General features: G+C 38.3%; 2 protein-coding genes across 2 annotated transcripts; both read left to right on the forward strand.

Moving 5' to 3' along the window:
* Nucleotides 1–203: 203 nt before the first annotated feature.
* On the forward strand, nt 204–6,473 carry tctn2 (tectonic family member 2). Its single transcript, XM_085475405.1, has 18 exons — nt 204–368; nt 498–611; nt 1,434–1,504; nt 1,759–1,960; nt 2,050–2,150; nt 2,245–2,444; nt 2,534–2,654; nt 3,326–3,479; nt 3,583–3,666; nt 3,755–3,877; nt 3,988–4,062; nt 4,144–4,242; nt 4,766–4,883; nt 4,965–5,068; nt 5,221–5,368; nt 5,443–5,586; nt 5,704–5,792; nt 6,201–6,473. The coding sequence occupies exons 1-18, from the start codon at nt 281–283 to the stop codon at nt 6,320–6,322; spliced, it is 2,157 nt and encodes a 718-aa protein (XP_085331531.1). The 5' UTR covers nt 204–280; the 3' UTR covers nt 6,323–6,473.
* Nucleotides 6,474–9,256: 2,783 nt separating this feature from the next.
* atp6v0a2b (ATPase H+ transporting V0 subunit a2b) lies at nt 9,257–23,782 on the forward strand. Its single transcript, XM_085475410.1, has 20 exons — nt 9,257–9,818; nt 10,113–10,191; nt 10,476–10,573; nt 10,676–10,813; nt 10,964–11,061; nt 11,563–11,689; nt 12,829–12,911; nt 13,014–13,107; nt 13,628–13,840; nt 14,305–14,455; nt 18,112–18,251; nt 18,363–18,517; nt 18,661–18,751; nt 19,584–19,702; nt 20,098–20,302; nt 20,431–20,550; nt 20,660–20,779; nt 20,880–20,997; nt 21,966–22,137; nt 22,239–23,782. The coding sequence occupies exons 1-20, from the start codon at nt 9,702–9,704 to the stop codon at nt 22,339–22,341; spliced, it is 2,541 nt and encodes an 846-aa protein (XP_085331536.1). The 5' UTR covers nt 9,257–9,701; the 3' UTR covers nt 22,342–23,782.
* Nucleotides 23,783–23,785: the final 3 nt, after the last annotated feature.

Below are 23,785 nucleotides of genomic sequence, written 5' to 3' on the forward strand. Positions count from 1 at the left end.
TCAATCAATCAATCAATCAATCAATCAATCAATCAATCAATCAATCAATCAATCAATCAATCAATCAATCAAATATAATGTAATATTTTGGTATGCTTTTCTTCACCAGAGGCCAGTGAGGTTCTGAGTGTATAGGTATAAATCACTCCTGACCAGATGATGTCGCTCTTTCCGTTAAGCGAGATCCTCTCCGGTCTCATCGTGGGCTGTGATTGGTTAAGGACGTTGCTAGGACATCACGAACAGTTTACAAATATGTCGACTTCCTGAGGCAAACCAAATGGCTAATGTGGTCGTATTATTATATTCTTCGTTCTTTACACATGTTTTACTCTTCGCTTGCGTGGCTTACACTCAAAACATTGTCGGTAAGACCTTATATTTAATTTGCTTTGAAATAGCTGACGGTACCTTCGCAAAACCTACCTGAGAAACGAGCAGTTGCTAATTTTTTAGTGAATTTTTGTAGCTAATATGTGACATAACTGTTTTGAAAGTTTTCCAGCCTTCCTTTGTGATTACAACGGGACCAGTGGTCACTGCAGTTTTGCTGGGAAACACCTCGGGTATCTCTCTTAGCCTGAGGACAGTTTCTCCATCCAACACAACAGGTAAAAGCTCCAGGACACCACATATCCTCTTTGGTCCACCAGCCCCCCAGCATCCCAGCATGGTCTGGCAGTGATATTGTTGTACTAGTTTAACTGCATTTTATAAATTCACAGCTTAGAAACTCGAAAAATGAGAAGAATTTAGCAGTAGTAGTTGTCGCGGTTCGAATTTTGAGGAAGAGACATGCGAATGAAAGTCCATAGTGGGTCAACACAAATTATTTTATTAAAACACATATGTGGTGAAGATAGGCTCTGCAAAACATCAAGCTCCATCTTCCCCTTACAATAGGTGGGTGTAATATTTATACTTATGATGACCAGTACCTCGCGTCACTAAAACAGAACAGTTCCTCTTTCAGTTCCTCCAGATGCATCCTGTTATTCTACTTGTCCAGACTTCATCTGTGACCAGGCCAACTCCAGTGCAGCCTGCTGAATGCACACAGGCCACATGTAGTAAATTATACTGTAAACATGTAGGCAACCTTTCAATAGCTGAACTTTGCTCCATTGATCGGCCAGACATCGCGCTGCCCGTAGCTTCAAACCATTAATTAACTTACCCGAGCTTCAACCCTTTAATTATGCAATATGTGTATAACATGATTACAGTTGCACCTGCAATGAAAGATTATGTGCTTATGCTAACACCTGAAATACAGACTTTAATATAACCTCACCAGTTTCAATAAATGTGTCAATGAAATGATAACAATGATAAATCATAAATGATGCAACAATAATAATAAGGATTATGAATAGTGACAGTAAAATAATTTTGGATGCATTTGGTTGTTGTTGATGGTTTCCTTTTAACAGGAAACATTGGTTCTCCATCATGTGTAGCAGAAGAAACAAATTGGGTCCTCACAAGGGAGCAGCTGGGAAAGGTAAGAGACTTGTCCTGTCCTTTTTGTGGCATAAAATGGAGAAAATACACACCAGAGTTGTTAGAAGCATGAAGTTTATTTCAAATATTAATTAATGAATTGATCTGAGTTAAGAATGTACAGTGAACAGATGCAACAATGATGAAGTAAGACACAAGCACCTGAGTTAATTACAACAAAAATTTAATTTCATAAAGTTGATCCTTGGACATGCATTTTCTTCATGGTCTTGTTTGTCTCATTTGGTGTCCCAGACTGCAGTTCGAGTTCATCTAAGACTGAATCAAAGTCTGCATTTATGTGGCAACAATGATACAAACACAGACTGCTGTGAAAGAGCATTGTGCATCCTGGAAGCCCTTCAGGTGTCTGCCTGTGTGGACGGTACACCCCAGGCATCGCTGCTGATCCAGGCTAAGATACATGCCCTGTTGGTTCCTGCTAATCCAGGATCTGGTAATTCAAATGAATCTTGTGTCTCACTGTAATGTGCTTTCATTTAAAAAAAAAAATTCAAACAACAAAAATTGAAATCTCCATTTCAGATAATAAAACAGTTATTCCAAACCAAGTGTACCAGCCCCTGGGCCCTTGTCCTTGTGACCTGACATCCGGAGCGTGTGACATACTCTGCTGTTGTGACACGGTAATATTTTTTAAAAGACAGGTGTGGATGTCAGACAAATATTTTCTTCTGTGTTGATCATCAAGTGATTAATTTGTGACTTCCCCCTCAACAGGATTGTTCCAATGAAGATTTGAAGCTGTTCTCATCCCATTGTCTGCCAGGACCCTTTGGTGGGCAGGTCTCTCCTGCTCCAGATTATCAGTGTTCTGTGCAGTCCACAGGAAATTCCCCAGATTGGTTTCCATTTTTATGTGTCAACTCTCCCCCTGAAAACAACCCTTACCTTGGTCACTTTTACAAGGGAGACACAATGTGAGAAAGGTTTAAATATATTTCAGTCTTGCAACTTATCAAGGAATTTCATGTTTCATGTTATCATCATTTGTCTTTCACCTGTCTAGTGCACCTAAGCCTGGTCCATCATTCCAAAGTCCAGTTTTACCAGCTCCAGTCCCAGTTGATGTTTATATTCAAGGAAATCCAATTTTCACATTAAATGGCCAATACTTCACTGTTCCTCAGGTTAGTGTTAGCGTGTACAGTGGCCCCTCGTTTATCGCGGGAGTTACATTCTAAAAATAACCCGCGATAAGTAAAATCCACGAAGTAGCCAACTTTATTTTTTACAATTATTATAGATGTTTTAAGGCTGTAAAACCCCTCACTACACTCTTTATACACTTTTCTCAGACAGGCATGAACATTTTCACACTTTTCTGTCTTGTTCAAACACTCTCAAAGTTCAAACCTTGTAGAAAAATAAGTGCAGTATAATAGAATGAAACCAAAGGGACCCGCAGGTGATGACATTTCGTCGACATTGTTGTGTTTGTTGGGGAGAAAACTTGCAAACATACAGTACAGCACTTCAGAGTCACGCTGCTAGCGATCAAAGATTTATGTAAATTTGACAAGCTGAACGCACTTTGTACTGTACAGGAGTAATGGCACGAGATTGATTGACAATGGTCAGCTAATCGGGACACAGAACACAATGCGTTGTAAAAAGACAAAAAAAGCACGCAAAATTGCACCTCAAAAAAATCCAAGAAACAGCAAGGCTGCAAAAGGTGAACCGCCATATAGCGAGGGACCAGTGTATTTAATGCCTTTTATTATAGGAATGTTTTATATGTAAGTATTCCAAAGCAGTGACAGCTAACACTTAATGTAACAACTGTTCTGTTCAACAGAAGGTCCTTGGACTTTGTGTAAACAATGCTCCTGTAGCATTTCTGAAAAATTTCAACTATGAGTGTACAACTCTGCTGCTCTCCTGTCCAACTGGATTTCCTCTACAGACACTGTCAGGAAACCTAAGCATTAAAGTGAAGAATGGACAAGGAGGTAGTTTTTAAAAATAATAAATTATAGAAAAGCTTTGAAGTGTTTTAAAGCTATCTGAATGTCGAGCTGTTTAAAAATGGTTTTGTTTATTCCTGTATTTCAGGTGATGTTGTGGTGGATGTAACTGATGAAGTGGCTGCTGATACGAGTCCATTTATTTCCATAATAGATGCAGTTGCCCCCTCAGGTATCCACATTACATTACTGCATTACTAACATAACTCAAATGTTTAATTGACCTTAATGTTGGCATGTTTGGGCATTTTTTTCAAAAGATGAGATGCTGGTTTGTGAAAATTTGACGTTAGCGCTGGATTACAAGTTTTACTGGAGAGAAAATGGCATCACAGGCATCACGCTGACAAGGACTATTGGGACTATCATTTTAAATAGTCGTGGTAAGTGCTATAACGCTTGGCCGTTGTTTAGCTTGACTAATGGTTCTGACTAATATTGTTTTCTTTTCCTGTAGTTTAAACTCATTTTTGGTACTCTCTTGTCTTAACAGCAACATTAAGCACAAAGTATTCTGCCACATTTCTAAATGGAGAATTTTCTGGCGAGCCAAACTCGGGCAACCCAGGTAGGACCAAGAGGAGGTTTTGTATAAAATAAAGTATTTACAGTGCCTGGGAATAACATGTGTACACATTTTTAATGACAGGTTACCAGGTGGGAAGGCCTGTTGTTGCTGGAATTGTGGAAGCTTTGGACAGCAACAAAGGCTTAATAAAACGGACATCAGTTAATGTTTGGAAACCAGGTAAAACCCATAAAGATTGCTGATTAGTAGATGACTGCATGTAACCTACATACTGCCATATAAAAAAGAAGGTTTTCACAGGACTCTGTGCATTTATGTGAAAAACTATCTCATGATTCAGGAGCATGCAGAGCCATTTTTAGTACCAAAAACTTGAAGTGATCATTTTCTTTATGACTTGATCAGTCTTTCACATCATTGTGAAAGAATTTTAGTCAAGCCTTCTGGGCTTTGTTTATACACAGCTCTCTTTAGTCCTGTCACAGCATTTCAATCAGGGTGAGGTCTGGACTTTGAATGGTGCGTTGCAGTTAATAAAAAGTCTTTGATTAGGAGCCTCTGGGTGCTACTCACCCTCTTCATTACTATGGAACTATTAAGGGGGCACTTAGTTTTCCACGGGATTTCATGGAGTCCTGTGAAAATGTTATTTTTTACTTGACTGTAAGTTTCAGTCCAAACAATTTGACTTACTGTACATTGAAGATAACCAGTCCTCTCCATTTTCTGATCTGGCTTCCAGTGAGTGATGGACTCTGTTCCACTGCTGGGATGAAACCGGTTCTGTTTGGAGAGAATTCAACATCAGGGTGTTTGCTGCCTGTCAGCCGGCAAAATCTAACTCAGTGTAGCCTTCTGAGGTCAGTGGCTTTGCATGATTACTTCTCTAATGTATATATGTAGATATATGTGTTTTTTAATATAGTTTCTTTCCTCTTTAGAGAGACTGTTACTAACCTACAGGCAGATTTGATTGCAGCCACATATGTGGCAAAGAGTGGAAACCCAGATTTTCTAACTATGGCAGATTGGATAAACATAAGTTGTAAGTACACAGTGCAAAGAAAGAATTTCCTTTTTAAAAAAAAAAAAAAATTGTCTACTTTTTAATTATATTAAACTCCTTTTTGCCATTCTTGTTCTGCCATAGTATTTTTTTTATGGGTCTAAATGTTTTTCACAACATATAAATTCCAGTTGTGACACTGAACTCAAGCACAGCAATGAAAAACAGCACAAGTACATGTTACGATATTCCGGCCCACCTGCATATCCATATTTGGAGTGTTACCACCAGCGTGGTAGAGGGTGTGCCTCAGAGGGAAATTCGTGCTTTGCAAGTCAGGTATGTATTAGAAGGGGCTATTGATTATTGCACATAATGAGTCACTTCATATAAAGAATTCTGTTCTGTTTTAGCAATAGCCCATCTAACTGGGCGCTGGACTGTGGTGGAGGTGCTATCTCTTCATGTGTGGACCCAGAGGAGCCTCAGTTGTTCTCCATCACCTCCTCTGTCACATTTATTGACATTCCTATCAACACCAGACCAGCAAAAACCAGGTGCTTAATCCAGCAGAAACAGTTTTTATACCAGATACAGATTAAAGGCCGATTAAAAACTTCCTGTGTACTTTGTTTCTAACAAAGTGTTGCTTTGTTAATTAATTTTTCCCTTAGGTTTTACATAAACTTCACAGAATATGACTGTAACAGGAATGATGTGTGTTGGCCTGAACTCGCCTTTCCCATCACCAAGTATTACACAGGTCAGAATTTGTTAAATTCTAGAAACTGTGCAGTGTTTTTACTCTTTCCTTTTGGACGTTATTTAATCAATTAGGAAGAGTCCTTACCCAGAGAATAATTCCTCTGTATTCTATTTGTGGTTTTAAAATAATTTTATCCATTGTTAGACCTAAAAGCTTAAACAAGAGCAACACAGGCTCTACTCCAAATTACAATGTAATATTCAGTGTAATTGTACCAAAATCAGTTCTAGATTAATAGGATTCTGGTTAAATGTATCTTTAAATGCATTAGTGAATAAAACTGATCCTGAGGTGGATAATAAAAAAAAAACTCATGTGTTTCACTTTTTCCCCCTAGAAACATTTCTAAAAGTTTGGATTACTGAGACTACAGTCAGTGACCTACTTTCCCTTTATCCTTCACAGGCGAGCCATTTTCTCAGTCGCTGGCTAAGGGCATGATCTTGGTTTTCTTCTTTATCGTTGCCTCAGTTCTTGGCACCCCGTGGAGACAAATCAGACAGGCGTGGAACAACTCTGCTCACTAAAACTCAGTGATGATGGTTTAAAGTGTCACTGAGGATAATGACACCTTTTCCTTAATAACATAGTAACTTACATGTTTATTCCTATGATTGTTGTAGGAGTATAAACTGTTGTATTTGTGAACCTTTTTGCAATAAAAATATTTTTCTATTACTTTCTCGTGCATGGGACTTGATTCCTGGTTGTTGTTTTTTCAGATTTCAGTTGTTCTCACATGGCTCAGGGTCATCACCCAGAAGCAAAATATTATTTCAGCGTCACACAGACAGGCAACAGCTGTAACACAGTTACTGTTCCTTAGGATTATAGACCTGGGTTTAAAGTTATTTACTATATTTTATAGTAATAGTAATTTAAATTACCTCAAAGTTGATGTCACAGAGTGATACTGAAATAAATCACCAGTGCAATTTAAATTAAGAAGCAGGAATATTAATAAAAAAAGTATTTATTTGTGAGACAATGTGCTGCTGACAGTATTTATTAATGGCAAGGCAAATTTATTATTTAATGTGGTATTTCATGCTGTAAGAGATAATCATCAAATCATTACTGAATGCCGCCTACAGGCCGATATTTATTGCAGCCACAGATGTGCATCAGTCAGCGTTCTGTTGCTGTTTATTGCTGCAGTGTGCACTTTGTGATGAGGTGTGTCTACGCAGCCACATCACTTCCTCTTTTGTTAATTTGTGTTTCCTTTCCATTTTGCACTATTTTATTTTTAGAGTAATTGTTCATTTATTTTTTTATTTTTTTTAGTCATCACACTTATTGAATCTACATTTTATTTATTTTTACACAAACTATTCTGTGTACTATCTTCAAATGTCCACTAGATACACAGTGAAAATGGAACATAGTATAAATGAACCTCTGGCGTCTTCTTTACTGCTCTGAGTACACTAACAGCACAACAAAATGGAAACGGGGAAATTACACAAATGAACTCAAACAAAGGATTTGGGGCAATTAGGCTTCAGTTTGGGCTGTTAAATTACTACGTTATTCTTTTCATTTGTTTTTGGTGATATGGCTTGTACATACTCTGTGACAGCCAGTTACCAATGTATGTGCTAAGATTGCTAAAAATGCAAATGCATTGTATGAATAATGCCGTTCAATAGCCATTTTGGGGAAGTGCATATTCAAATGTAATTTTTAAGGAGGATTTCATTCTCTCAGTTTCTCTGTTTTTTCAGCAATACGTAATAAACTTCCTAATATTTTCAGTTCACTTCAGCAGCATCACAACCATGACTCCAAAATGGTTTTAGAAGAACCTAAATGATAAAATATAGATTTATTCTGTCTGTGAAATCAGATTTATGCGACCTATTTTACCTCCTGTAGAAGCTTGCTTCTGCCACTGAAAAGAAAGCCATCCACAAGTCAAAATTTGGGGTACAGTGCTGTGAAAAAGGATTTGCTGCCTTCCTGATTATTTTTTTTTACTCATTTGTCACATGTGTTTCAGACCATCAAATAAAATTCAACTTTAGACAAAGAAAGTAAAAAACTTTCTTTTTCTCAAGTAAATACAAACTCTAGTTCATTCATAGAAAAAAGCTATCCAAACATACCTGGCCCAGTTCTAAATATGCCCTCAAATCTAATAACTGGCTGTGCCACGCTTGGCAGATCTTTTTTTTTTTTCAGATCATTGTCCTGCTGCTTAATCTGAGCGCTCTTGAGCTTCAGCATAGTAACTGATGGCTGGACATTCAGAGTTCATGGTTCCATCAATTACAGCAATTTGAACACGTCCTTAAGCAGCAAAGCAGCCTCAGACCATCACACTGCCACCACCATGTTGGACTGTTGGAATGTTGCTCTTTTTTTGAAATTCTGTGTTCGTTTTAAACCAGATGCAACAGCACTCAAACCTTCCAAAACGTTTTTGAGAAAACTTTTCTCAAAAGTCTTGGGGATCATCACCATGTTTTTTTTGGCAAATGTGAGACAAGCCTTTGTGTTCTTTTTTGGTCAGCAGTGTTTTTCTCCTCAAACTCTCCCATGCATGCCATTTTTGCCCATTCTCTTTCTTACTTTAATCATGAACCCTGACCTTAACTGAGCCAAGTGAGACCTGCAGTCCTTTAGATGTCGGTCTGGGGTCTTTTTTGACCTTGTGAGTGTGTCATCAGCACGATCTTGGATTAATTTTGGCAGGCCAGCCACTGCTGGAAAAGTTCACCACTGTTCCATGTTTTCTCCATTTAGGGATAATGGCTTTCACTCACTTAAGTCTTACAAATGGCCTTGTAACACTTTGTAGACTGATAGATGTCAAGGACTTTGTTTCTCAGCTGTTTCTTTAGAACGTGGCATGATGTGTTGCTTTTTGAGGTCTTTTAGTGTACTTCACTTTGTCAGACAGTTGGTCTTTTTAAGTGATAACAGATTCTGCGGGTGTGGCAGTAATCAGGCATGACTATGGCTTTTTGCCACTGAATCTAGCTTTCAAAATATTGTGGTTAATCACAGTTAATTCACGATTTAACAAGTGAGGACAATTACTTTTCTCATATGGCGAGGTTTGGATTGGGTTGGGATTTTTTCACTTAATAAATAAAAGCATTATTTAAAAACTGCATTTTTTATTTACTTAATTTGTCTTTATTTATCAATATTAAAATGTGATGATCTGAAACATGTAAGTGTGAAAATTATGCAAAAATAGTAAGGAGGTGGAAAATACTTTGTCATTAATACTTTGTTATGTAAAAATGTCAACTTCCTCAGAAGTTTGAGTCTTTGCGTTTGGCTTTTTTTTTCAGTGGTGTAAACAACCTTCCATATAATTCTTGAAAGAATCCAATAAAAAACTTCTAAGAGGTCGAAGTTTTTGTCTCAGGTCATGAACCTTCAGTCAGCGTTCAGGGTTTAGCGTTATGTTGACTGTGTTGTGCGCAGATTCCAGGAGGCTGCCGTCATTGGTCAAAGGTACACTGGGTGCCGTGGAAGTTGATCGCATTCAACAGTGTGAAGTGCAGTGACGTGAGTGTTACGGACGTAGGCTAAAACTTCGTAAAGTCTAAGACTTTTCGCCACGTACTAGGATTTAGCGGTCGTAACACTTATTATTTCTTAGCTTCACATTCAACTTTACTGAAACATTTTTCCCCATCCAAGAGTCAACAACACGGCACTTGGCTAGCCAGTTAGCTAGCTAACAGCGATAGTGTGCTGTAATGATAGCTATGTAAATCAGGAGTTATGTAAGGGAAGTCTAGTTTTATCACCTGAGCCACATCATGACAAGGGCTACGGACTACTCGACTGAACATTGCTAACATAAAATCTGGAGAAACAGCACCGTTTAGCTTGCTAACATTAGCCCACCCGCGGAAGAGGGGAATATCAGATAGAACTGTCACGATGGCTTCTCTGCTCCGGGGTGAAGAGATGTGTTTGGCCCAGCTGTTTCTACAGTCTGGGTCCGCGTACGACTGCATCAGTGAACTTGGAGAACTGGGGCTTGCAGAGTTCAGAGATGTAAGTACGAAAACAGACCGCTTTGAATCTGCTAGAAACAGTAATTCATCACTTAAAAAGTTGTAGCTGAATTTTTTGACAGTAATCTAAAAGTTCTCTACAGTCATCAAATAATGCAGTGACGTTTGCTCAGTACATAAAGTGAACGCGGAAGTCACCGGCATATGTCTTAATGCTATCATAAATGGGATCATACATAGACTTATTGCACAGTTTTTTAAGTTTATTCATGGGATATGTTCAGAGTCCTGCATGAGAAGGTGCTAACGAACATGTACTTTTCACCTGTTTCAGCTCAATCCCACTGTTAACGCATTCCAGAGAAAATATGTCAATGAGATCAAAAAATGTGAAGAAATGGAGAGGATCCTCGGTAAGCATATGTTAGTCTTTGACATTTTAATAGTTCTTGGCTGCTTATGGTGGGAAGAAGATCTCCTCACTGAAGGTAAATCGAGTCATGGGAAATGTCAGCTGGTTGTAGATTTAGTTGAATGCTTAACTCGGTTAACCAAACCCTGGATTATTAAATTAGGAAGAGAGTAGCACACTGTCAGACTTGTCTTCAATTTCAGTGTTTTTCAAAGGCTGGTCATGGTGTTTGGAAGCGGTTATGATAGTTTCATAAAGTTAAAAATCGCTTGTTGTTTATAACAGGATACCTTCTGAGGGAAATCAAGAAAGCAGATATTTCACTGCCAGAAACAGATGTGAACCCAGCAGCTCCTTTACCCAAGCATGTCATGACTATAATGGTTAGTTACTATCTTATTATTATTTTTATCATAATCATCATTTTTAGTATTATTATTGCTGTCATGTATTGCTAAATATTACACGTTCCTATCGTTTCTCAGGAACAGCTACAGAGGCTAGAGATGGAATTAGGTGAAGTCACCAGGAATAAGGAGAAGCTGCAGAGGAATCTGCTGGAGTTGACAGAGTACACACACATGCTGCGCATCACACGCAACTTTGTCCAAAGAAATGCTGAGGTTAGTGTTTGTGTTGGCTCACCTCTTGAAAAACCCACATTCTCACTACGATGCCACATTGTTTTTCTTTCATGGCTCAGAAATTAGTGTGCTGGCTGATTTCATTTCAGTTGCCTTCTTTACCCTCCTGCGTCTTGTCTTCACTTATAGCGGGAGCCCTTGCAAGTACAGTATGAGGAGTTTCCCTTCCTGGAAAAAGACACATTGATGGACTACAGCAGCATGCAGAGGCTAGGAGCCAAACTGGGGTGAGGGATACAATTCTGTCAGCCTTATCAGTCAGCATTTTATTTATGTTATACAAAGTGAATGCTCCACATGAATGAGGACAGATGCACATTTATTTTCTTTCTAAATAGTTTTCTGTTTCCTTTTCTGTCTGCCGCTGCTCTTCTTACTCACAGATGCACTTTATACTTAGAACACCCACAAACAAACAAGCTATTCACAAAATGCTCTGAAACTGTGAGGCAGCTGTGGCTTTTTGAAAGAACTGATTAATGAAGCAAAAATATATTTAGACTTTGTAAAAACAGAGAGATAGTGTGGTGGGGCACAGATTTAGTTGAATGTGTAGTGACAATGAGGGCTCAAAGAAAAGGTGGCTAAACTTACAGTGCTAGTGCAGTCAGGATGTACTTGGTGTCATTCCCTTTATATTGATACATTAAATTTTTATTTATATTTAATTAATTTAATTGATCTTGATAGAGGATGAGGTCTGACAGCTGCTCGTTTGTCTTTTGCAGCTTCATTTCTGGCCTTATTCAGAGGGTGAAGATCGAGGCGTTTGAGCGAATGCTTTGGAGAGTATGTAAAGGCTACACCATCCTTAGCTATGCTGAAGTCGAAGAGTATCTGGAAGATCCTGACACGGTAGGTTAAACATGATTTGGATTCCAATTTACTTTTGTTATATTTTGTTATGTTTTACGGTGTGACGTAAAAACATGAGACAGAAAGAAACAAAAGAAGCTTCCTTTTAAAATTTTGCCTGTATCTTATTTCCTAACTAGGCTTGATTAAGGATATTTGACTTTGTACAACAAGTTAATGAACCAGGTTTATTTGATTTAAATCAAATTAACTGTAAGTTAGCTTTAATAGCACACTAAAAACTTTAGTACAAATAGATTTTAACATCTTTGTCCACATGTAATAATGAGAAAACATGCTTATATACCTAAGTAACTCTCCCGCTATGCACATTACTTTCATTTCATGGTAGAAATGGGAAATAAACTCCCGTCTCTTTTTCTGTCTCCCCCCTCCCTTGCTGTGTGCACACATGGTATTGATGTTATTAAATATTACTGAGAACAAGTCCGTCTTGTTTTGCTGGAGATCAGAGGATGGAGGTGGGAGAGTATCGTAGAGAGTTGTGAATCATGGATTTGCTCCTCTTGGTGACCTGCATGTGTGGTTTGGCAAAGATTTTATGTAGGATGTCCTGACTTCCTGACACAACCTTCCCAGTTTATCCAGACTCGGGACCACCCAAAGCTTAAATCCCAGATTTGTTATGGGACAAAATAGTAGATGACTCTTTTGAAGCTCTTAAGTATTCTTTACTAGTTGTTGATATAAACAGTGAGTGCTGTGATGTTGTCTATTCATAGTGAGAGATACCACTAATCCACTTGGGAATTTCCTCTGCTTGACCAGAGGCATGACCTCACTAATGGAATGTCAGATGGATTTTTACTGATGGAAGATTGGAAAGGCGTGCTAACGCTCATCACTAAACTCCACAAAAAGAGAGAGAGAGTCGTGCTTTTTCAAAAATTGGGGTTTTCAAGGTCAAAGAGCTTTCAGGTCATCAGCTGTATTTCCTCTCATTTTTTTTGGTAAACAACAGCTGATTGTACAAATGCATCTAAATCAGTTTTTTGTTTTCCTTAGATTTTTATTAAAGTTACATATATAAGTAAAACCTGAAATCCTTCTCATATTAAACTTGTATTTTTTGTGTCAGTGGTGTCTCCTTTATTTTTTTACACTTCCTTTTTCTGCAGGGTGAGCCTACCAAAAGTGTGGTGTTCCTGATTTCCTACTGGGGAGACCAAATTGGTCAGAAAGTGAAAAAGATCTGTGACTGGTAAATATTTCACAGGACTCGTTAAAAGGCTGGCATCTGTTTTAGACTCTATGTCCAATAGTAGTAAGCTATAAATAATGGCATACTTTTTTCTCTCCACAGCTACCACTGTCACCTGTACCCCTATCCCAGTAACAACGAGGAGAGGGACGATGTTGTGGAAGGACTAAGAACTCGCATTCAGGACCTGAAAACTGTATGTCTGTTGTTTGCTTAATTATCTGATCTTGATTCTTTTCACGGTCAAAGAACAAAATGAAATGGTTGATCTGTTTTCTGAACGATTAACCTGGCTGTTGTTCTTGTTAGCCAGTGAGCAAAACTGCACAAACAGCTCAGCTCCTAACAAGAGCATTGCACTGTGAATCCTTTGGTAGCATTAACCCACTGTGACTGAAAGATGGAATTCCACTCAGCCGCTGTAGCACATGATCAACATGAGGCCTCAGCTGAAACTTTATACATGCCACTCTCTCTTTATCTCCCCACTGCTTTGTCTTTTGCCTTTTTTATAGCTTTTTCCTCTTATATTCACACACAAACACTCACAAAGGTCTAAATTTGAACATGTTGTTCTTTTTAAATGTCACATACATCATCTTAAAATAAAATAAAATGTTTTGTAACTTTTAATCTCTCTCTTTTAAAAAGAAATTCTTAATAATCTGAAGCTATACATCACACTAACAGTCGTGTTTACCTGTTACTGTATCCAGGTGCTTCATAGGACAGAAGACTACCTGAGACAGGTCCTGATCAAGGCTTCAGAATCTGTCTACATCTGGGTCGTCCAAGTCAAGAAGATGAAGGCCATCTACTATGTTCTGAACCTGTGTAGTTTTGATGTGACCAATAAGTGTTTGATCGCAGAGGTGTGGTGTCCTGTCAGTGACATTCCTGCACTGCGGAGAGCGCTAGAAGACGGATCGGTGAGGAACTTCAGCCTGACTGGAGGCTTTTCTGTTTATTTAACCTTTGCTGTTGTTTAAAGGGCTTGGTTTTATTATGATAAAAGCAAATGCTGTGTGAGGCATCAGTCTTTGCCCCACTTTATTTAAAGAAAAACACATTTTGCGTTGCTTGGGTACTGAGGGCTCACTATTGATTCATTTTGCAGGTTGAGAAGTGTAAAAGTGTGTATTTGTGAAAAAGAACTACAAAGATGTGTTATTGTTAATACATGTTTATGTATAGATTTTAAAATACATATAAAATATAAGTTATTTAGAGCTGGCGCACTTTATAGATCTAAAAACGATACATTATACTGTCTGTACGGCTTTTTAAAAATGATTTAGAGTTCTGTATATATTTCTTATATGTACATTTGTGGAGAAAAGCTTCTTGTAACCTACTTACATGTTACATGTGTAACTTCCCATTGATGTTTCAGAGGAAAAGTGGAGCAACAGTTCCTTCCTTCGTTAATCGTATCCCCACAACTGACACTCCTCCCACCCTGATAAGGACCAACAAGTTTACCTCTGGATTTCAGAATATTGTAGACTCCTATGGAGTGGGCAGCTACAGGGAAGTAAACCCTGGTAAGTGAGATTTGTACCTGTCTGTCTAACACACACACACACACACACACACACACACACACACACACACACACACACACACACACACACACACACACACACACTATGGGCCCAACTAATGTATCAAAACCAGCACTTTATAATTCTGAATGTTTGAACGATTCTGTATTGAAAGTAAGAGCTGACGGCTACATCAGCACGCATTAAGCTAAGGGGGGCGGGTCCTGAGATACACTCTCTCAACTGACATGCCTATCAGTGAGAGCACAGGATACCAGTGATTGATACATTACACTAGGTGTCGGCAACCCTGGGCACGCGTGCCACAGTTGGCACGCAAAGGGTTAACTGATGGCGCGACCATTTGCCCGGTGGGCCGATGGTGAGTTTTCATTTTTATGGGCCGATGATTTTATTTTATTTTTTTTGTAACGGTATAAACAATGAAAGGTGGTGGATTGGCCAGATGCTGGCCGTTGTGTAAAAATAAGTCAGTTGTTTGGTGGCGGATATGGCGGAGCTTCCCCAGGTTCAGTAACATTAGCAAGTGGTGGAGGCCAGCAGGTGGATGAGGGAAAGGGGAGGCAGGAGGAGGAGAGACCTGAGGCGGCCGCCGGTCCAACTGTCAGGTGAACTGAACTTCAGGTAAGAAGTTATGATCTGCAGTCTATCTGGGTCAGATATAAACCAAGTTTAGGTGGAGTTTATTTTTCATTGGGCTGACTTTTTACAGTCAGTTATAATAACTCGTACTGTGTATTAGCTAGCTATACAGCTGGGTGGGTGCTATGATGTTGCTGATAGTAAACTTTATTTTATTCATAAGGTTAGTTAGTAGAGTTGCCAACCGTTGCATAAAAAGACTGAATTGTCTGGTATTCAGAGAAAACATCACGCGTTTCGTGTTGAGCTGAAAAGGAGAACAGTTTGTCCCGTACTTCAGCTAGAATGGAAAAAAGACACAAAGCTGGAGTTATTCTGTCGTTACGCTGCACAGCTGCCTCTTCTTCTCTCATTCTCTTCTTTCAGTTTCTACTTCAATCATGAAACTGATCAATGATCAGTTGATCAGCTTTTCTCTCTTGTTTGTTGATCGCCCACTTTGTGCCAGAAAGAGGAAATCGGCAGATGTCGCGCTAAACAACAGCAGCACGTTTAAGCTTGATAAGTTGTTGTTAGAATTTATTTAATATTAATTTCTAGTATCAGCTGATGTTTGCTGGAGCCACAGCTGTAAAGCTGCTGGTCATGATATCGGTTTGGTTATCTGGTGAGAGGGAAACATGAAGATGAAACCAGGAGATGTCCTTACTGAATCATCAGAGCTGAACAGGTGATGGAGAAACAGATTTACCTTTAGGTGACATGAATGAGTTGAAGTTATGAACTGTTTCTGAGAGACAAATAACACCAGGATCCTTTTCTATGTAGCTGACAGCTGGTAACTGTGCAGGGGCGGTCCTAGCAAAGTTTTGCCAGGGGGGCCAGGTAGGGCATTAACAGAGAGAGGGGGGCACAAAGAAATACTTTTCTTTCTTATTCTCATTTAAAATGTCTGGCTGTTATTAAATAATTATCTGAAGCTTACAGCCAAAGTTTTTATCTGACGTAAAATGTATAGAAATCATACATATACCAACAAGACAGTACATCACTGTCACAACAGCGTTTGTTTTCATTCAAAGGCTTTATGGCTTTAATACCTGGTGGGCTGGTCTCTAGTCAAAATGTCCGGGCCGATTTTTGTTTGTCCCAGTCCAGCCCTGGGCACGACACGCAGTGAATTAATCTGAGGTGCATTAAAAAATAAATGGCCGGGCCAGCGGTGCACATCGCAAATAAGCTCACATAGAAACATTAGTTGTGCCTCTTCTTAATGACGGTATCTTAACTAACAACCCCAACTACCAGATTCAACTTGTAATTGGCTAAAAATAACTTGATGAGAGGGATGTTGTTAGCTTTCCACGTTCCGAAACTTCAAAAGCTTCAGGAGCTTTCCGCTCAGTGCAGCATCAGCACCACGGAAATACATGGATACATCCGTAGACTTGAGACAGAATTCACAATGTGTTTTTGGGACTTTCAGGTGTATGGACCAATGTTTTCTTTTCTGATCAAACCAGAAATCTTTAATGAGCAGCTGAATTTGTCTCGCATTAACTGGCCGAGTTAATGCCAGTTAATGCATCATCGAAATGCAGCTGATTGAATGGTAAATGGCCTGCATTTGTATAGCGCTTTTCTAGTCCCTAAGGACCCCAAAGCGCTTCACACTACATTCAGTCATTCACCCATTCACACACACATTCACACACTGGCGATGGCAAGCTACATTGTAGCCACAGCTGCCCTGGGGCGCACTGACAGAGGCGAAATGAAATGAAAACCTCGACTCTGTGGGGGTCAAAGTTTGCAGAACTACAAACGCAGCTGGAACCCACAGCTGTGCGTGTTCATGGAGCTTGCATTTTCACCTGCTGGACATCACTACCTGACAAGTTTAACTGTCTTCAGAACATTGCAGAGGCCTTATTGACAGTATTTGTTTCTACATATCTGTGTGAGCAGATTTTCTCTCACATGACTGTCCTCAGGTAGCTGTCTGAATGCTGGACACTCGGAGACCTGTGTCTGTGAGTGGGAGACCAGAGATCAGATTAACATGTGTATTAACAAACATGCCATATATCTACAAAGTTGTTCTATATAGTGTGTAACTGTTAATATAGAGCGTTATTAAATTTATTGCTAATGCAATCATATGGCACATTGACTTCTGAGGAAATTTTTAGATGGCACTCGTCATCAGAAAGGTTGCCTACCCCTGCATTACACTATTACCTAGGCAACCACAGCCTGAAATGTTCTGTGCGTGATAAGCAAATTGCTCCCTGTAACAATGCAGGCAACCTTCAGATTAGCTTTTTATGATATTTTAGATATAGCATGATTTATCTTAACTTAGTATTAGTAGTTTTAGTAGCTATTTTTCTGTTACTTTATAATAAAGAGATTTAAAAAATCCAAATGAGTAATAATTATTAAAAAAAATAAAGGTTCCAATGATCCAAAAACCATTTAATAATAGTATAATAATGTATTTGTAATACTATAGTAACCTCATTATAATAAATATCTGTACTTTATCTAGATTAAAAATGGTAGTATGGTGATAATAATAGGGTAACATGCTCATAATTATAGCATAATTAATATAGGTTAATTATTATAGGCTCCTATTAGACTAATATGTTTAAAATTGCACTAAAATTCTTGCAAGTCAAAGTTGATAACTATCATATTTTATTGCAGAAATGATTATCCTTTATGAGTGAAACATACCCTTTTGTTTCAATGTTAATATTTATATGTGTAAAAATTGGTGGAAGAGTCACAAAATTATATGTATATATGTGTATATATGATGTGACTTCTTATGTTGAAATGCAGTTTTTACAGGTGTTTCAGTATAAATGAGGCCTTCAAAACAGTTTGTTGTAGCTGCAGTGACATTACTTTACTATCAAGTTATTACATTACAGTTATATTAATACTAATGCCTTTGTTGTCCACCCTTGTACTATCGTATTTATTTTTAAAAAGCTTTAAATGATCATTCACTGTGCTTTTTTCCCCCTTCTGCTTATTTTTAGCTCCATTCACAATCATAACTTTTCCATTCTTGTTCGCTGTGATGTTTGGTGACCTTGGTCATGGCGTTCTCATGGCTCTGTTTGCTTTCTGGATGGTTTTGTATGAAAACCACCGCAAATTTAAAAACACCAGGAATGAGGCAAGTACTCCAAAGTTTTTTGAAAATGCCCTTTCTAAAGTTTATTTGTGTTGCATGGGTAAAAGCAGTCTCTCAGAAGTATAATTAAGTGATTTTAATGTGCACGTGCAGATCTTGAACACATTCTTCGAGGGGCGTTATATCATTCTGATGATGGGACTGTTCTCTATCTACACTGGGCTGATATACAATGACTGTTTCTCAAAATCTCTCAACATCTTTGGTTCTGGATGGAGTGTGCTTCCCATGTTTAAAGAAAAGTGGAAGTAAGTACCTTTTAATAAGAAGAACTTCATATAACAGGAAGTTTACAACTGTGTTTTTAAAGATAAGATGAATATAAGATGAATTTTGTAAAATCAGTTTCACAATCACAGACACTACTACGGGTTTCATTTTTGCCCTACAGCAATAGTGTCCCCTGTAAGAATTGCCAGCTAACTTTGGATCCAACTATTCGAGGTGTTTTTAAAGGGCCGTACCCTCTGGGAATTGACCCGGTGAGTAGACAGTTTTAAGAGCTAGCTTAAAAATATGATATCATGTCATATATATACTGATCATGCATAACATTACGAACACTCACAGGTAGAGTGCATAACAGTGATTATCTCTTCATCGTTGGACCTGTTATGTTGGTGGGATACATTAGGGTGCAAGTGAACATTTTGCCATCAAAGTAAATGTGTTAGAAGCAGGAAAATGGGTAAGCATGAGGATATGAGATGACTGGGTCAGAGCATCTCCAAAAGTGCAGCTCCTGTGGGGCTTCCCCGGTCTGCAGTGGACAGTATCTATCAAATGTGGTCCGAGAAAGGAACAGTGAGAGCAACAGTGTTAGGCAGTTGGTCATAATGTTATGCCTGATTGGAATAATGGATTTTATCATTACTTTTTATGGTTTGGTGGTTTATAATGTGATTAATCTTAATTTTTGATATTTTGCACTTGAATCTTTTTATTGACGTGTGAAATTTAAATCCTGTTATTTAAAAAGGTTAAAGAAAATCAGTCACCAGGATGTTGTTGATACAGTAAACTGGATCAATTCGTAACTGATTAAACTCATTAAAAGCAGTCAGTTTGCTTGATAACCAATTTCACTCATACATTATCAGCCACACATTCTTCAATAAAGCAACATTTCTGGTGTCAGGGTTGCTGTTATTGAATCACTTAGGTAAAAGTAACCTTATTAGACACGCAACAGTAATAGTCTTATAATCCTCATGTTGGTAATGTATCACAGTAATAAGCAGAGCTACTTATTCTGTTTGCTCCAGTTAATCCCTGAAGTCACCAGTAATAACATGTCACCTTTCCTTTGTAAAGATTTGGAACTTGGCAACGAACCGGCTTACATTTCTTAACTCCTATAAGATGAAGATGTCAGTGATATTCGGGGTCATACACATGAGCTTTGGGGTAATCCTCAGCACCTACAATCATCTGTAAGTACTAGTTTACTGTTTTCATTACCCTGTGAAAGCCCTTAAGAGCCAGTATTTCGCTTTGGAACAAGTTGTCATTTTAGCTGCTGGAGCTGGGAAAGAATAGAGACATGTGTTCGCTCTTGTAGACGGCAACAGAACCTTTAGTTTTCTTGGCAAAAAATGTTTATAACTTCTTTAAGCCTACGCAAATTACATGCTGGCAAACATAGAGATGGAAGAAAGTCTTGCAGTGTAAAAGGTTATTTCATGTATTGTAGGAGTATTTTCTGTGGGAGAGAATACCTCTGTCCTATGTAGACATTGAGCTGCACAAAAAAGCATGATGTCAGCTCCTTAAGTAACATGATATCGTTTTTAATAGTCTGCCTTCTTTTTGTTTGTCAAAAAAACAGATACTTCAGGAAGAAGTACAACCTGTACTTGGTGTTCATCCCTGAGCTCGTGTTTATGCTGAGTCTGTTTGGATACCTGGTGTTCATGATATTCTACAAGTGGCTCGCCTTCTCGTCTGAGGACGCTCCGAGCATTCTCATCCACTTCATAAACATGTTCATCATGCAGGATGATAGTTCATTGAAGCCCCTTTACCCAGGACAGGTAAGCAGCTCCACTCTTTCAGCTGTGTGTTTACGTGCTTAATGAACACATTCAGTCTAATGTTATTTAAAATATCCCACAGAAGTCCCATACCTTCATTATTTAAATTATTTATTTATTTCTTCCAGAATGGTCTGCAGATATTTCTGGTGATCATTGCTGTTCTCTCGGTGCCTGTTTTACTCCTGGGGAAACCCATCTACCTTTATTGGCTAAAAAATGGAAGTCACCGCTTGGTAATGTACAGGGTAAGGGTTTGAGATTCATGCCTGCATTTAAAAGATGTGAAAAACGTCACCAAATATTTTTCCTTGGTGTAAATTTTCAAACACACTTAGTTTGTCCGTTCGATTTTAGGGATATGAGCGTGTGCGACGCAGCAGTGATGAAGATCTCTGCCTGATGAGGGCTCATGACATGGAGGAGGGCAGCAGTCACAGTGATCTGTCTACTAGTGAGGATCACCATTCAGAGGAGGTCAGTGTTGCAAACAGCTTGGTACCTTTTCATCTCGTATTTGCTCATAAGCAAACATTTTTACCAGTTGCTACATTCATTTATCTTTTTTATACAATAGTTTGACTTTGCAGAGGAGATACTTCATCAGTCCATTCACACCATAGAGTATTGCCTGGGTTGCATCTCCAACACAGCCTCTTACCTAAGGCTCTGGGCTCTAAGCTTGGCACATGCCCGTAAGTACAAGATCATTAATAAGTATTATGTGTTCTAAAACAAAGTGCTTCTTCACAATGTTACAATGGACTTTGCTCTTAATTGTTACTTAATTTTTCAGACTTTACTAGGTTAGTCAAGTATCAAGTTGTGGCCTCTATTCCAGTTCCAGTATTTCTCACATAACCTGTTTTTACATTGTCCACATTTGTCCTTTCTAACATGCAGAGAAAATGATTAAATATGCAGGCTATGAGATGGCCACTCACTAGCAGTACATTCAGCAGACTATTAGCTGCCTTGTTTCATTTGTTGTCAGAAGCTTGCATGCACTCTTCATGGGCATGAAAGGCATTGTCATTTTTGGCTGTTAATGATTTCTTTGAACTCTAATCTTTTTCAAGGTTTCATAATTGTACAGGATACATTTTTAAGGACTTAAAAAAAACAAGAATAGTTTTGAATAGTTTGAATAGTTTGGCTAATCACACAGGGTCAAAAGTATACGCAGAGGCTTAAATATATACCTACGTCGCCACTAATGTTTGGTTAAATGTCCTTAAGGAAGCTGCGACTCAGTCAGAGGCTTTTTGTAGCCGTCAACAAAATTCTGGCGTAAATCTGGCAGAATATTTGACACTTCTTGGCAGAACTGGTGGAATTCATTTAAATGGGTCGGTTTCCTGGACAGAGCTGGCTTTTAAGCATAGTCCACAAATTTTCTATAGTGTTGAGGTCGGGGCTTTGGGAAGACCATTCCAGCAGCTTTATGTTAGGCTGTTTTATCAATTCCAAAACAAGTTTTGCTGTTTTCTTGGGATTATTGACCTGTTGGAACACTCATTGGTGTCCAGGTTCACCACCCATGACCATGACATTAATGTCCATGATGAGTGAGTGTAAAAAAATTTTCTTGACCTGTGATTTGCCAGAATTTTGTATTTCTCTAAATGGATGCTGAAGTAGATTTTATTATTTGCCATCACAGAGCTGTCAGAGGTGCTGTGGGCCATGGTCATGCGAATAGGACTAAGAATGGACACAAAACTTGGGGTTGTAGTCCTGGTGCCATTGTTTGGCCTGTTTGCTGTCCTCACTGTGTCCATCCTCTTGGTAATGGAGGGTCTCTCTGCGTTCCTTCATGCTCTTCGGCTACACTGGTAAGACAAAGCACTAAAGTACTGTGTGTGATAGGATCAATATGTTCTGAAGTATCTGTTTTCGTGTTTATAATTTCGGTTTCTCATCTTTTTATCCACAGGGTGGAGTTCCAGAATAAATTCTACAGTGGGACTGGCGTCAAGTTTTGCCCGTTTTCCTTCTCTCTCCTACCATCTTGCTTTGAGCAGGATGGGTTACTGTGAAGTGACTATTGAGAAATTGTCTTAGTTGGTAACCAGAACCAAAACAAGCCAACAGGGTTCTGTACTTGTGAAGACCTTTTCCAGAGGTATGATCAAATAGTTTGGATATTTATTCTCATTTTTTATTATTTACATTTCATGTAAAGAAATTTATGGCGAGATTCAGAAATTCGTGTAACTTTCGATTCTTTTGTGTCAGGATCATTAAGTTTCACTGCAGAGTGTTTTTCGGGTGAAATGTTAGCCTCAGATTTAACATGCAACTCATCAAATTTTTATAAGGTACAATTGTTAATGGTCATTGATGTCACTTGCATGGAGAGACAAATCTTCCAAATGCAGGATCAATATAGGAAAATGTAATGTATAAAATTTTAGTATTAGCCGACATTAGCAGTAATAAGAAAGCGAAGGGCCGTAACATTTGGCTACTTAGAAAACACCTTTGGGATAAATATGTTGGTAGTTTTGACCTTACTGTGGACATTTGTGATCTAATAAGATGGAAGTTTATTTATTACTTTGTGTTTCCTCATTTTCTTCTTCTTTAACAAGCTTTTGTCATTCATTTCAGCATCCTGGTTTATGTGTTTATATTAATTTTTTTTCCCCAAGGCGTTTTTGTTTTGGCAGATTTGGTTTCCACACAGTAGAGAGTGAGCCAACCTCTCATTTACATTGCTCGACTTTATTGCACTGACTGCCTTACCAAAATTACCACCCCACGACAGCATAATGTATCATCCTTAATGCCCAGCTTGTAGTACCAAAACAAAGCAAAGGATCCCTGACTTGTAACTTTTGAAAAGTGCTTGAGCAGGTGTGTGAAGGGATGTAAATACTTTTACAGATTAAACAAAAAAAAAATTACATATATATTTTGTAATGTATCAGAATTGCAGATGAATGTTAAGGAATGTGATTATTACTTTCATGCATTCACAGTGTTGCCTTTGCACCTGCTACTTACTGTATAGCTTAACATTCCTACCATGGAAAAGCTCACATCCTTTGACTCAGCTCTGCTGGTCACGAGCCTTTTACTTTCAAACATCCTTTGATGGGTGAAGATTGGAGGTATTGTACTCGTGCCAGGCACTAGTGTTTGCTTATTTTCTAAAAGTGTACTGTTTAGGATTGGTATTGGAGTTGGTAAAGGGAAGTTCTGTCAGTATGTTTTTCTTTTTCTTTTCAGTGGTTCATTGTAATGTCAAATCTTTGAGACAGAATTAGCAATCTTTGTTTTGTTGAATCAAATTGTTTCATTATTAATTGATTCGTTAAAGCTAAATTGTTAAAATATAGATTGAAGGTGTATTGTAATTTCTTATGATGCTACCCTTTTAATATCATGTATTTTCTGATCATACACTTCAGGTTCTAACTCTTTTACAACAAACGTCTGTTCTTTCTTAATGTCAATAAAATGTATTTGAGGTTTGTT

This window comes from Copadichromis virginalis, linkage group LG12 (genome assembly GCF_057382275.1).
Source record: "Copadichromis virginalis isolate Kocher_CV1m ecotype Utaka linkage group LG12, C_Virginalis_male_GT1.1, whole genome shotgun sequence".
NCBI classification, from domain to species: Eukaryota; Metazoa; Chordata; class Actinopteri; order Cichliformes; family Cichlidae; genus Copadichromis; species Copadichromis virginalis.